Source organism: Nomascus leucogenys, chromosome 2, assembly GCF_006542625.1.
Source record: "Nomascus leucogenys isolate Asia chromosome 2, Asia_NLE_v1, whole genome shotgun sequence".
NCBI classification, from domain to species: Eukaryota; Metazoa; Chordata; class Mammalia; order Primates; family Hylobatidae; genus Nomascus; species Nomascus leucogenys.
In genome coordinates this window covers 80102687-80117734 of record NC_044382.1, presented here as the reverse complement: position 1 = coordinate 80117734, position 15048 = coordinate 80102687, and the positions used below count along the sequence as shown (strand labels likewise).

The window sequence follows — 15048 nt, the reverse complement described above, 5'->3', positions numbered from 1 at the left end:
CATCTTGAATATGCCTCACAATGAAACAGACACACATGAACCCACTCCCACGTGAGAAACTGAGGATGTGTCTATGTGCTCCTTCCCTGCCTCTCCCTCCCCTCTTGTGTGCCACCCTCCCGGCTCCCTAAAGATCACCAGTATCCTGATTCTTTTTTTTTTCTCATGTCTTGCCTTTTCTGTACAGTATTTTACCATATATGTATGTTTCTCTAAACAACATTATTTTTACTTGGTTTGAACTTTACAAAAGTGTTGTTAGACTTCCTTCTTTCACTGAACATCGTGTTTCTGAGATTCAGCCATTGATGCTGCTACCTGGTAGCTCTAGTTCATTTATGATCACTACTACATGGCTTCCTATTGTATTACTTTTCCACTCACTACTTCCCTCACTACATTTCTTTTCTTTCTTTCTTTTATTTATTTATTTACTTATTTATTTATTTTGAGACGAAGTCTCGCTCTGTCGCTCAGGACGGAATGCAGTGGCGCCATATGGGCTCACTGCAACCTCCGCCTCCCGGGTTCAAGCGATTCTCCTGCCTCGGCCTCCTGAGTAGCCAAGACTAAGGCGGCCGCCACCACGCCCGGCGAATTTTTGTGCTTCTAGTAACGACGGTGTTTCATCATGTTGGCCAGGCTGGTCTCGAACTCCTGACCTCAGGTGATCCGCACGCCTCGGCCTCCCACAGTGCTGGGATTACAGGAGTGAGCCACTACGCCCGCCCCCCTCACTACATTTCAAAGGCAATTTTGGGTGCAAAGCCCTCAGCACAGTCGCTGGCAAGAGTCAGCACACAACAAAATTTTGTAAAATTGAATGACACTGAGCCCGGACTGAATGTAACAACTTACACTTGTTGCTTCTGGCTGGCTTCTCTGCCCTTTGCCCGAACGCTGAGGATTCTGCTAGCTGTTCTGCCCTGAGTTAATTACAGCTATAAAGTTTCGCGACCAGCAAGCAGAAATCGGGCGACTTCTCCAGGCATCTAAGACTACACTTCCCAGAAAGGATTGCGATACTCTCCTACTGTTTAGTTTGTTTTTCCTAGTCAAATTTCCGGGTTATGTGGGCGGTGCCAAAATAATTATCCAATGAGCAACTTTGTAGGCTGCAAGGGCAGGATAATTGCTCAATGAGCGACTCGGAAGAGGAGCCAATAAGCGGAGAGGTTGGTGGGGCAGCCGGCGTGGGCGGCGTCACTGAGCCGCGCCAGCTGAGCCAGGTGGGGCCCTACCCTCTTCTGTTGCTTTTTGCCTGTGGCTCGAGCCGTCTCCCGCCGCCCGTCGACCCCGCTTCCATGTCCCTGGCGGGCACAGCTCCCCGGAACCTCCACGCCCATGGCCACTAGGCAGAGGGAGTCCTCTATCACCTCCTGCTCTTCCACCTCGAGCTGCGACGCAGACGACGAGGGCGTGCGCGGCACCTGCGAAGATGCTTCCCTGTGCAAGAGGTGCCTGTCAGGCTCAGGGTTCGGGGCCGGCATCTGGGGCGCGGGCCTAGGTGGGAGACGGGCTTGCGTCTGAAGACGGGGGATGCAGCCCCCGCCTCGCACGACCCTCGCTTCCCACCTGTGAAGTGCACGGAGCAGGGCTTCATTTATTTAACGAATCGTTTCTGAGCTTTTGCTGTGAGCCAGGCAGGCGGCAAGCCTGGGTACCGTCGATGGGAGCAGGCCCCTGAACGGGGCAGACGAGGCCTTGGGCTTCTTGGAGCTAAACGCTGCTAGAAAGACAAACATGAAGCAAATAGCTCCAGCCTTGGTGGGTTACAAGGATGAGAGGTGTAGGTTCTCTCTCTTTTGTAGGTTGCATTCTTTAGGGGGTTGGTGTGATCCCTGTTGTGCACCTGAAACTCAGGATGACGAGGGGAAATAACCCGCCCAGAGCCAGGTAATATCTCTTTGCAGAGCCAGTACCACACTAAGTCTCCACTGTTAAGGGTGTGGTGGTGGGGATGGGGGCGTAGCCAGCAGAGGTACATGTCAGAGAAAGAGAAAACATGAGGCTTGAATGTCCGTCATTTATTCTTTCATTCAACAAAATTTTTTGAGACCTTACTTTCTGCCAGGCCCTTACTTTGGGCTGGTTAGTAGGAATTCAATGGTGGAAATACACCAAGAACAAGACAGACGTGGTGTCAGACATACTGGAACTCACAGCTTAGTTGGAAAAGAGAGACAGGAAGCAAATAATTACCTATGAAATACATAATTATGATTTTTTGTGTTGAGTGTTGACAAATACAGCAGTGCCATTAGAGTTTGTAATTTTGTCAGTGATGTTTAAGGTGAGAAGAGTTCGGGCACGGTGGTTCACGCCTATAATCCCAGCACTTTGGGAGGCCGAGGTGGGCAGATCATGAGGTCAGGAGTTCGAGACCAGCCTGGCCAACATGGTGAAACCCTGTCTCTACTAAAAATACAAACATTAGCTGGGTGTGGTGGCCAGTGCCTGTAATCCTAGCTACTCGGGAGGCTGAGGCAGGAGAATCATTTGAACCCAGCAGGCAGAGGTTGCGGTGAGCCAAGATCGCATCATTGCACTCCAACCTGGGTGAGAGTGTGAGACTACATCCCAAAAACAACAAAAAAAGTGAGAAGTAAAGGCTTGAAAAATAGGAAAGTTGTAGGAGTGTTCAGAGGAGTGTGAACTGTTAGAAGAACTCAAAGAATGCTTTTAAGGTGGGAGAAGGAGGCTGAGGCCATGTAGTGTGGGGAAAACCAGTGTGTTGGATTAAACCTTGCACTTTTTATAGGTTCTTGGGAACTAAACATTCAGAGCATGGATTCTGGAGCTAGACTGTCAAACTGAGCTTTGCCACTTACTGGCAGTATAAAGTCGGGAAAATTACTAAACCTTTCTGTGGCTCAGTTTCCTGATCTGTAAAATGGGGAGTATAATAATGCGTCATAGGTGGGTGTGGACAAAAATGATATTTAATATTAGTAGAGCGCTTGGAGAAGTGTCTGGCATGTAGTCCGTGTAAGTGGTGATTGATTAAATTAATAAATACACAAGTATTAAAGTCTTAGAGGCAGTCCCTTGTGAAATTTGTGAATTTGAGTGGATTATACTCAGCTTTTTTTGTTCTGTGGCTTTCAGTTACTATTGGCCACAGCTGTCTTGGCTCACTGTAACTTCCACGTGCCAGGTTCAAGTGATTCTCCTGCCTCAGCCTCCCAGGTAGCTGGGATCACAGGCACACACCACCATGCCCGGCTAATTTTTGCATTTTTAGTGGAGACAGGATTCACCACATTGGCCAGGCTGGTCTTGAACTCCTGACCTCAAGTGATCCGCTTGCCTTGGCCTCCCAAAGTGCTCGGATTACAGGTGTGAGCCACCCCGCCCAGCCTAGTCTTTTCATTTTTAAAACAGTGATAATAAAGGTAACCTTTATGGGTGTCAGGATTAAATGAGATTATCGATGCAGAGGATCTGACACAAAGTGAAGCCCTCAGCAAATTATTATTGCTAGTTTTGATTTCCCTCCAGGCTGAATATTGTTTAGTTAAAGTTGCTGAATGTGCAGTAGCTATGAGTTAGGGTGGTTCCTGCTGCCCTGAGTGAGTTATAGCTATAAAATAAAAAGCCAGTCAGCCTTCTGGGGCACCTGTAAATCTTTTACTTCTGTTTAGTTTGCTTCTTCCTTTGGTACAGAGTCCTTCTGCGGATAAAGGAGGATGTTATCTGTCTCAGAGGATTGCTGTGCAGGTGAAATGTGGAGTGCTTCCAACAGTGCTTGGCATACCGGAGGTGTTCAGAATTGGTAGTTACTGTCATCACCACCCCTCATTGTCATCATTATGATCCTGGACTTGTGGTATCAGAAGTTTTCTGGTTGGATATATTAGGTTTACACTAATTCCATTTGACTCAATAGGTATCAATTGAGCACTTTTCATGGTAGCCCACTCTCCTTCCCTTCTCTGCTCTCCTTATGATGTCCATCATACTATGCCACTGAGTCTGTTGTCCCCTCTTTTGTTTACCTGTGACCCAACCATCCCACCAACCCCTCACTGTGTCCTCTGCAGTTACCACCTGATAATCAACATCAGCTTCTATTTCGTTAGCCTCTCCTTAGCCATTCCCTCCCTCCCTTTGCCTTCACCCTGACCTTTCCCCAGGGATATCCCATTCTTGAAGCCCTCTCCTGTGGCTCCTCCTTCTTCTCATCCCCTGTGTATCTCAGGATCAGGTATTTGAGCTTTGTGTCCTCCTGTGTGTGTCCCCCATCTCATTCCATGGAGATCCTTCCTGCCCAGCTGGAGCCCTCCTGATTGCTGTTGTTCACCTTCTCCTGATCATTCACCTCATTCATGGAAGACTGGGGTGCCTGGTCCACAGTGTCCTCTACCTCAGTTCATGACTTCACCTTAGGTGACTTCAGCATCCACTTGGAGCCTATGCACGAGACACTCACTTTCTTGAACACCTGATCTGCAGTGATCAACTCTTCCTGTCTGATTCTGTCACCCATTCCCACCGTGATACCCTGTGTTTTTATCCTGATGCTGCACTGCCTCACAGATGAGAGTGCAACACTCTCCAGCCCTGACCCCTTTTTCCAAGTTACTTGACCAGTTATTTTCTATTTCCCATGCTGTGCCCATTTCTTCTCAGCACCTCAGTGGTTTTCTGTCTTTTAGATGTTCCCTCTGCTGTTACCTCTTAATTGATTACTTAGAGTTCATCCTTCATCCCTCAGTAATTCTGTTGACAGTGCATTTATCTTCCTTGCCCTTTGGTCTTAGTAGACCCAAAATGCTGGTTTAACCAAACTATCCATTTTTGCCTTGAATACAGGTGATAGAAATCACACAGTAGGGTGGCTTGGTGCCACTATGATCATGTCAGCCAACCTCAACTGTGCCCTTAACAGAACCTGACTATCCTAGTTTGTTTCTCAGATCAGCTCACTCTCCCTTTCTCTGGATACTTAATTCAGACATTTTTCACTTTCTTCAGACTTCTGATTTACCCCACCCCTTTTTCATTCTCAAGATAATATCAGCTATTGCTTAACATAGAAAATGGGAGCCCTTAGAATGAAACTCCCTTAACCTCCCCTAAAGAAACTTGTTTTGTTTTGAGAGGGAGTTTGGCTCTTGTTGCCCAGGCTGGAGTGCAGTGGAGCGATGTTGGTTTACTGCAACCTCTCCCTCCCAGGTTCAAGTGATTCTCCTGCTTCAGCCTCCTGAGTAGCTGGGACTACAGGCGCCTGCCACCACACCTGGCTAATTTTTGTATTTTTAGTAGAGAAGGGGTTTCACCATGTTGGTCAGGCTGGTCTCGAACTCCTGACCTCAGGTGATCCACCTGCCTCAGCCTCCCAAAGTGCTGGGATTATAGGCATGAGTCACCATGCCCAGCCTTCCCTCAAGAAACATAATCATCCTTTTTTACTTTTACAGTTGTGAATTCCTCCAATAAAGACCACCAGAAACACCTGTGGTTAAGCAAGCTGGGTTTATTATTTGTTGCAAGGAGGGAAAACTCACACCATGAGGAACTGTGGGGCACATCAGTAAGAGGGTGTTAGACCTTTAGGATCTGGGCTTTGGCTGGATGATTTGGGGGAAGGTCAAGGGGTTTTCCCTGTGTTGGGTACTGAAAGGAGGTGGGAAAATTCTATCCATTAGCTCCATCTTTTCTAGAAGGAGATTTGGCTGCTGTAAGGCTAAAGCTGTAACATGTAAAGAAGCCACAGTCACTTCTATCAGCTGGGAGAAAGAGATGTCTGGTATTCCGTGGGTGGCACAGTGACCTTGCTTTTTTCTCTGCTTAGACAAAATGATGAGGTGGTCTCGTTTCGTCTCCTGTCATCAGTGGTGCAGAGTGCCCTTGTGTGGGTGGTCTGTGCGATTGTTTATGTCCAACAGGAGAATAACATGGCCTTCCTATGGGTGCCAGCCAGCTTCCAACAACATTAGGGCCTGGCCCACAGCACCAGGCCAGGTCCTGGAGGTCAGTGCCGCTCTTCTCTTTTCCACAGTGGAGGAGGTGTTAAAGAGATAAACTGGTAATCCTGGCACTTGGAGAAGCCAAGGCAGGCGGATCACCTGAGCTCAGGAGTTCAAGACCAGCCTGGGCAACATGGGGAAACCTCCTTTCCACACACACAAAAAAAATACAAAAAATTAACCAGTGTCGTGGTGCATGCCAGTAGTCCCATCTATCTTGGGGCTGAAGTGGGAGATCACTTGAGCCCAGGAGGTCGAGGCTACAGTGAGCTGAGATTGTGCCACTGCACTGCAGCCTGGGTGACAAAATGAGATCCTGTCTCAGAAAACAAAAAAAAAGAGATAAACCAGAAACTGGGGTTTGCCAGGCAGAAGACAGCAGCAGGAGCAGAGGCATGGAGACTGGAGTAGAGTGGTATATTAGGTGAACTTGACAGAGAGTAGGGAGTGGGTAGCAGGTTAGAACTTAGAAAGCTGCTCAGACAGTGAATCGTGGACGGTCCCAAGGAGTATGGGTTTTATCCTAAGGGATTTTGAGTGCAGAACTGATATGATCTTGGTTTGTGTTTTAGAAAAATTCCTAGCAGCTACGTGGGAGTAGGGTTGGTGACAAAAGGGACATCTTCCTCTCTTTTCCACAACCATAGCCCTTGCTTGGCTCTCCTCACTCACCTGATCTGTTGCAGTGCGCTCTTACCTGCTGGCCAGGGTGATTGTCAGGATCGCAAATCTTATTCTGTCACTCACCTAAAAACCTTTTGATTCCCCATCAGCTGCAAGGTAAACATCTGCACTTTGTTGCATGACATACATACTGTACCTTTTCATGATCTGCTCACTCTAGCCTGATAGGCCGCCAGCTGGACATCTCCACTTGGATGTCTCAGTATTACCTCCAGTTAACTATTTCCAAAACTGCTTCATATCAGCTCCTGTGTTCTCCCTGCCATTCCCAAGCTGCAACTCAGTGAATGGTGTCATGGTTTATTCAGTTCACAAGTTAAGGCCAGGTGTGGTGGCTTACACCTGTAATCCTAGCACTTTTGGAGCCAAGGTGGGTGGATCACCTGAGGTCAGAAGTTTTAGACCAACCTGGCCAACATGGTGAAACCCCATCTCTACTAAAAATACAAAAATTAACTGGGCGTGGTGGCGTGTGCCTGTAATCCCAGCTATTGGGAGGCTGAAGCAGGAGAATCACTTGAACCGGCAAAGTAGAGGTTGCAGAGTACTGGGATTGTACTACTGTACTCCGGCCTGGGTAACAGAGGGAGACTCCGTCTCAAAAAAAAAAAAAAAATTGACATCATCTTGGAACTGCCCTTTTACTTGCCCTCTTGTGCAGTCAGTCACCCAGTCCTGTTAACTTTTATCTGCTAAGTATTTAGGGGATGAGGGAATTATTTGGCTAAGTAAGGAAAGGAATCAACTTTCCTCAACCTCTGTTTCTGCCATCTGTGATCTGAACTATGGTACTAGTCTCCCAAATGGGCTCTCCCGGTCACTGTTACCTCCCTCAAATCTGTATCTCACACTGAAGCCAGAGATTTGTAAAAGGCCCATTTGATCATGTCACTCCCTAGCTTAATGGCCTCCTGTTGCCATTAGAAAAAGACCAACATTTCTTACGTGGGCTACAGGGCCCAGCCTGCTCTGTGTACTTCCCCAGCCTCACTTCATACCACACTTCCCTCCCTCGTCACTGCCATCCTTTCAGTTCATGTAATATGCCCTGTTTCTTCCATCCTCGGGGCCCTGGAGCATGCCATTCCCTCTGCCTGGAACACTTCCTCCACCCTCCCTTGCCTGTTTAGTTCCACATTATCTCCTAGGTTAGTGCATTCACTCTACATTCTTTGTTGAGTGCCTGCTTCGGTTATGGAGGTGCTGTCCTAGACCCTGCCAGTGCATAAGTGAGCCAAACACAGGATGCTGCTCTTATGGAGCGTTGGTTCCTGGAGTGGGGGTGGGTGGGGAATAGCCAGGAAACAAATCAGCACGATATGTGGCGTGTGAGATGGTGGTGGGAGATGCAGTGGGTGTGTTGGAAGGAGTTGTCATCTGAGATGGGGTGGCCAGGGAAGGCCTCACTGAGGTCAGTACAGAGGAAAGACTTGCAGGGGGCAGGGAGTGAGCCCTCTGGGTGTCTGGGGAAGCAGTGCCCAGCAGAGAGAAGCAGGAGAGTAGAAAGGCCCTGAGGCAAGAGCCAGCCTGACCTGTTCCAGGAGCAAGACCAGGGTGAGGGATGGGGAAGAGTGCAGGATAGATCTGGGAGAGCATGGGCGCAGGAGGCGGGGGCAGATGCTGCAGGTCACGCAAGGGAGGCTCTTGTAAGGACCCGACTTTTCCTCTCAGTGGGATGGGAGCTGTTGGAGCATTTGGAACTGAAGAGTGAGGTGGCCTGACTTGGTTTTAACAGCATTGCTTCAGCCTCCGTTAGGAGCAGACTGCCGGGGTGAGGACAGAGGCAGGATCAGTTAGTCGGCTGTGGGGGTGTCCCCTGTGAGACAGGCTGGTGCTTGGATCAGGATAGTGGTGATGGAGGTGCTGAGAATGTATCAGATTCTGGGTGCATTTTGAAGGTGGAGTTGATAGAATATTCTGGCGGAGTGGATATGGGGCGAGACTGAGGGGCCCAAGATGACTCCAAGGTTTTTGGCTTAGCTCAAATGTGGCTCACTCCAAGAGGCCTCTCTGACACTCGCAGACAAGATCTAGCTTCTGTTAAATGTTCTCATAACACCCTGTTCATCTTCTTGGTGGTCATCGGCCCAGTTGTAATTTGGAAAGTGCCTAGTGTTCATCTCTGCACTGGAATAGATGCGATCCCGAGCACAGTCCATTCCTACCTTTGTGCCACATGAGCTGTATTTGTCAGCTGGCCACAGTGACAGGAACTGAGCACACATGTTCAAGATTGTATTTCCTGATGAGGTCTTAACATTCTGGTTTTCCGTTTTACTGACTTTTAGTGGTCTATGTGTTGGGCTTATAAGGCTGAAATTTCATTGTGAAAATTATAGAACTTAATCTCATTTTCAGCTGCATGGAAAAATGTTCTCCCCTTTAGCAGGTCACAGGGTCTCTCCACAAAGCCAAGTTTTTCCTCACGGCTTAGCCCAAGGCCTTTCCTGCATCCTGATGGCATCTTCTTAGCTATGCCCCAGAGAGTAAGGTCGAGATTGTGATCTGAAATATTTTCAAGGCAGGTGCTGCTTTCCATCCCCAGAGAAGACATGCCACTTCAGAGCTAGAACATTCTGTTAAACATAAATTAGCTGTAAAACTTGTCTATCAGTCCAGGTGCAGTGGCTCACGCCTGTAATCCCAGCACTTTGGGAGGCTGAGGCAGGCAGATTATGAGGTCAGGAGATGGAGACCATCCTGGCTAACATGGTGAAATCCCGTCTCTACTAAAAATACAAAAAATTACCTGGGTGTGGCGGCAGGTGCCTGTAGTCCCAGCTACTTGGGAGGCTGAGGCAGGAGAATCACTTGAACCCAAGAGGCGGAGGTTGCAGTGAGCCAAGATTGCACCACTGCACTCCAGCCTGGGCGACAGAGCAAGACTGTCTCAAAAAAACAAAAAAACAAAAAAACAAAAAACTTTGTCCATCAATAAAGTGAAATTTTATGGGTTTTTTTTTTTTTTTTTTTTTTTTTTTTTTGAGACGGAGTTTCACTCTTGTTGCCCAGGCTGGAGTGCAACGGTGCGATCTCGGCTCACTGCAACCTCTGCCTCCCAGGTTCAAGCGATTCTCCTGCCTCAGCCTCCCAAGTGCTGGAATTACAGGCACGTGCCACCGCGCCCGGCTAATTTAAATTTTATGGTTTTTGATTTCTTTTTTTTCTATTTTTTTTTTTTTTTTTTTTTTTTTGAGATAGAGTCTCACTCTGTCACCCAAGCTGGAGTACAGTGGCGTGATTCTCACTGCAGATTGCTCCTTCAGTTTTTCTGTTTCAGCCTCCTATATGTGTTTTCTCTTTTTTTTTTTGAGACAGAGTCTCACTCTGTCACCCAAGCTGGAGTACAGTGGCGTGATCTCGGCTCACTGCAACATCTGCCTCCCAGGTTCAAGTGATTCTCATGCCTCAGCCTCCCAAGTAGCTGGGATTACAGGCATGCGCCACCACACCTGGCTAATTTTTGTATTTTTTAGTAGAGACGGGCTTTCACCATGAAGCCAGGCTGTTCTCGAACTCCTGACCTCAAGTGATCCGCCTGCCTTGGCTTCCCAAAGGGCTTGGATTACAGGCGTGAGACACCGTGCCTGGCCTTGTTTTCTTTTTTTTCTTTTCTTTTTTTTTTTTTGAGATGAGGTCTTACTCTGTGGCCTAGGGTGGAGGGCAGTGGTATACTCACAGCTTACTACAGCCTTGACCTCCCTGGGCTCAGGTGATCCTCCCACCTCAGTGTCCCGAGTAGCTGGGACCGTAGGAATGCGTCACCAGGCCTGGCTGATTTTTGTATTTTTTTTTTGTAGAGACGGGGTTTTGCCATGTTGCCTAGACTGGTCTCAAACTCCTGGGCCTCAAGCAATCCTCCCACCTTGGCCTCCCAAAGTGCTAGGATTATAGGCATGAGCCAACACACTTGGCCTTGTTTTCATTTTTTTAAGGAGCAGATTAAATTTTGGGATGTGTTTGCCGAAGTTGATGATTTTTACATCAAGAATATCAATTTTGGCCAGGCGTGGTGGCTTACGCCTGTAATCCCAACACTTTGGGAGGCTGAGGCAGGCAGATCACGAGGTCAGGAGATTGAGACCATCCTGGCCAACATGGTGAAACCCCGTCTCTACTAAAAATACAAAAATTAGCTGGGGGTGGTGGTGGGAGCCTGTAATCCCAGCTACTTGGGAGGCTGAGTCAGGAGAATTGCTTGAACCCGGCAGTCAGAGGTTGCAGTGAGCCGAGATCACGCCACTGCACCCCAGCCTGGTGACAGAGTGTGAGACTCCATCTCAAAAAAAAAAAAAGAAAAAAAATATCAATTTCAAATTATTTTTTTCTCTTAAAAGGTTAATTTTTTAATGACAGAAGAGTGAGTTCTTTTTTCTCCCCTTAATGGCTGTATTAGTTTGTTCTCATACTGCTATGAAGAAATACCTGAGACTGAGTAATTTATAAAGGAAAAAGATTTAATTGACTCAGTTCCCATTGCTAGGCCTCAGGAAACTTACAGTCATGGCGGAAGGCAAAGGAGACGCAGGTACCTTCTTCAGAGGGTGGCAGGGCGGAGTGAGTGCTAGCAGGGGAAATGCCAGTTGTTTGTAAAAGCATCAGATCTCGTGACATGAGAACAGCATGGGGGAAACAGTCCCCATGATCCAGTTACCTCCACTTGGTCCTGCCCTTGACATGTAGGGATTATGGGGATTACAATTCAGGGTGAGATTTTGGGTGAGGACACAGCCAAACCATATCAGTGGCTTAATAGGAGCATATTGTCCATGTCATTTCACAGAGATCTGCCTCATTGTTTTTAATGGCTGCACAGTGTTCTGCAGGTTCGTACTTTGGCCACTCTTCGGTTGTTCATCATTTAGGTGGCTCTGGTTTTGCTCTGAAAATAGTGTTGTGATCAGCATTTTTGCACGTGTGTGTGAATTTTCTTGTGAAATAGATTTCCAGGGAGAAGTTTCTGCAAAATGCTTCTTGAAAGAGGTTATATCAGTTGTACCTACCTGTGGTGAATGCCATGCTAATTATTGAATAGTCTCAGTGTCTTTTGTTGTTTACCAGCTGCTGGGTAGAAAATAGGCTGTCTCTTTAATTTCTATCCTATAATCACTCATGAGGCTGAGCATTTAAAATCTGCTCACTGTCATTGATATTTCTTATGTGAACCTTCTCTCCTGATTATTATTATTATTATTATTGTTTGAGACAGTCTCACTCTGTCGCCCAGGCTGGAGAGCAGTGGCACAATCTTGGGTCACTGCAGCCTTGACCTCCCTGGTTCCTCAAGCGATCCTCCCACCTCACCCTCCCGAGTAGCTGGGATCACAGGTATGCACTACCTTGCCTGACTATGTTGTTTTATTTATTTTTATGTTTTTATTTTTTATAGAGATGGGGTCTCACTTTGTTGCCCAGGCTGGTCTTGAACTCCTGGGCTCAAGTGATCTGCCCTCCTTGACCTCCAAAGTGTTGGGATTACAGGTGCGAGCCACTGCTTCCAGCCCATGTTATTTCCTGTTGGGCTGTTTGTTGTGTCTTGTTTAGTTGTATTTTTCTTGCTGATTTGTAAGAACATTTTATTTCAGGCATAGTTATCCTTTACCTCTGCTTTGGTTGCAGTATTTTCTGTCAAGCTGATGCTTGTCTCTTGGTCCACATTTCATAATTCAGAAATTGTAAATCTTTTTTTCTTTATTTTGAGACAGGATCTTGCTGTGTTGCCCAGGCTGGTCTCGAACTCCTGGGCTCAAGTGATCCTCCTGCCTCAATCTCCTACGTAGCTGGGAAATAGGCACTTGCCACTGTGCCCAGCTTCAGAAGTTTTAAATCTTTATGAGGCGAAATCTGACAATCTTTACCTTTATAGGTTGTGAGTTTTGGGCAATGCTTAGGCTATTTCCAATTATTACAACTTATCTTTTATCATTTTTCTGGCTTTGGTTTTATGGTTGGCTTGTTCATCTGTCTTTTTTAGTGTTTGCAGTGTTAATTTTATTCCACATCATTAGCCATTTGTCCCCATACCAACTATTGAATGGTCTGTATTTCCCCATTGATTTGAGACAACACTTGTATTATATATAAATTCTTTTTTTTTTTTTTTTCGTGACAGAGTCTCGCTCTGTTGCACAGGCTGGAGTGCAGTGGTGCAATCTTGGCTCACTGCAACCTCCACCTCCCGGGTTCAAGTGATTATCCTGCCTTAGCCTCTTGAGAAGCTGGGATTACAGACATGCACCACCATGCCCAGCTAATTTCTGTATTTTTAGTAGAGATGGGGTTTTGCCATGTTGGCCAGGCTGGTCTCGAACTCCTGACCTCGAACACCCGCCTCAGCCTCTGAAAGTGTTGGGATCACAGGTGTGAGCCACCACACCCAGCCTTATACACTACATTCTTATTTACACTTTAACATTGCAATGTGTTTCATCCTTGACTTCCCGTTAAATTGCTTTCTTTTTTTTTTTTTTTTTTTTTTTTGTGACTGAGTCTCGCTCTGTCACCCAGGCTGGAGTGCAGTGGTGCAAGCTCGGCTCACCGCAACCTCTGCCTCCCAGGTTCAAGCGATTCTCCTGCCTCAGCCTTCCTTGTAGCTGGGATTACAGGCATGAGCCACCACGTGTGGCTAATTTTTTGTGTTTTTAGTAGAGACGGGGTTTCACCATATTGACCAGGCTGGTCTTGAACTCCTGACCTCAGGTGATCCGCCCACCTCAGCTTCCCAAAATGCTGGGATTACAAGTGTGAGCCACTACGCCCGACCTAAATTGCTTTCTTTCTTTCTTTCAATCTGATAGCTCAAAATGTTGACTTCCAAAGGTTTTTAGTTGTAAATTGAGTCAGAGTTCCCACAGCTTGTTTCGCAGGGGTAAGGATAGGTTTTTACCAGGGAATTGCTGAGTATTCTTAGTCCATTTGAGCAGCTTTGCTCCAGGAGGGAAGAAGAAAGAGAAAGAATCCTAGGAAGGGACATCTGTCTCTCAAGAGTCCATTTCCTTTCATCAGGAAAGCAGTATCTTTTCAGGAAACTCTACACAGTAGACCTGTTATTATAGAAGAGTAAAAAGTTGAAAAAGTTTAAATTTAAGTTAAAAAAATTACAATAAGCTAAGATAAACTTATTATTAGAGAAAGAAAAATTGTGTAAGTTTAGCGTAGCCTGAGTGTACATTGTTTTGAAAGCTTATAATATTGTATAGCAATGTCCTAGGCCTTCACATTCACTCACCAGTCAGTCACTCACTCATCCACAGCAACTTCCAGCCTTGCAAGCTCCATTCATGGCAAGTGCCCTGTATAGGGGGGACCATTTTATATATATATATATATATATATATATATATATAAAATTTTTTTTTTTTTTTTTTTTTTTCAGACAGAGTTTCACTCTTGTTTCCTAGGCTGGAGTGCAATGGCTCAATCTCAGCTCACTGCAACCTCTGCTTCCTGGGTTCAAGCGATTCTCCTGTCTTAGCCTCCCGAGTAGCTGGGATTACAGGTGCATGCCACCACGCCCGGATAATTTTTGTATTTTTAGTAGAGACAAGGTTTCATCATATTGGTCAGGCTGGTCTTGAACTCCTGACCTCAGGTGATCCATCTGCCTCAGTCTTCCAAAGTGCTGGGATTACAGGCGCGAGCCACCATGCCTGGCCCGTTTTTTATGTTTTGTCCTGTATTTTTACTGTACCTTTTCTGTGTTTAGCTATGTTGAGATATGGTACTTTTTTTTTTTTTTTTTGAGACAGTCTTGCTCTTGTCACCCAGGCTGGAGTGCAGTGGCACAGTCTCGGCTCACTGCAACCTCTGCCCCCTGGTTTCAAGTGATTCTTGTGCCTCAGCCTCCTGAGTAGCTGGGATTACAAACACCTGCCACCACACCTGGCTAATTTTTGTATTTTTAATAGACTCAGCGTTTCATCATGTTGGCCAGGCTGGTTTTGAGCTCCTGACCTCAAGTGATCCGTAGATATGGTACCTTTTCTAAGTTAGCTGTGTTTAGATACTTATCATTGTGTTATAGTTGTATACATTATTTGGTACAGTGTGCTGTAGAGGTTTGTAGCCTCGGAGGAATAGCTATACCTTGTAGTCTAGGTGTGTAGTGGGCTGTACCGTCTAGCTTTGTGTAAGTGCACTCTGTGATGTTTACACAACAATTGCCTAATAGCATGTTTTTCAGAATCTATCCTCATCTTTAAGCAACACATGGCTTACGTGTACATGTATACAGACAAACACACACATCATTTAAGCAACTCAAGTGTTATGAGGGAAAAAAGCAAGTGTGTATGGGGGCAGATTTAAATCCAGGTGAGTAAATTTGAACACCTACATTAAACCTTCAGTTCTCTATGTTTATAGAATTAAGTTCCGTAGCTGATGTAACTGA

At 46.4% G+C, this 15048-nt stretch overlaps 1 protein-coding gene across 1 annotated transcript in view; it reads left to right on the top strand.

Moving 5' to 3' along the window:
• The first annotated feature begins 1172 nt into the window (after window positions 1-1172).
• Window positions 1173-15048, top strand: part of LCMT1 (leucine carboxyl methyltransferase 1) — a 67711-nt gene continuing 53835 nt past the window's right edge. The window contains exon 1 of the mRNA XM_003261646.4: window positions 1173-1457. Within this exon, the coding sequence (XP_003261694.1) occupies window positions 1345-1457 (113 nt within the window). The 5' untranslated portion in view covers window positions 1173-1344. The remainder of the gene's footprint in view (window positions 1458-15048) is intronic.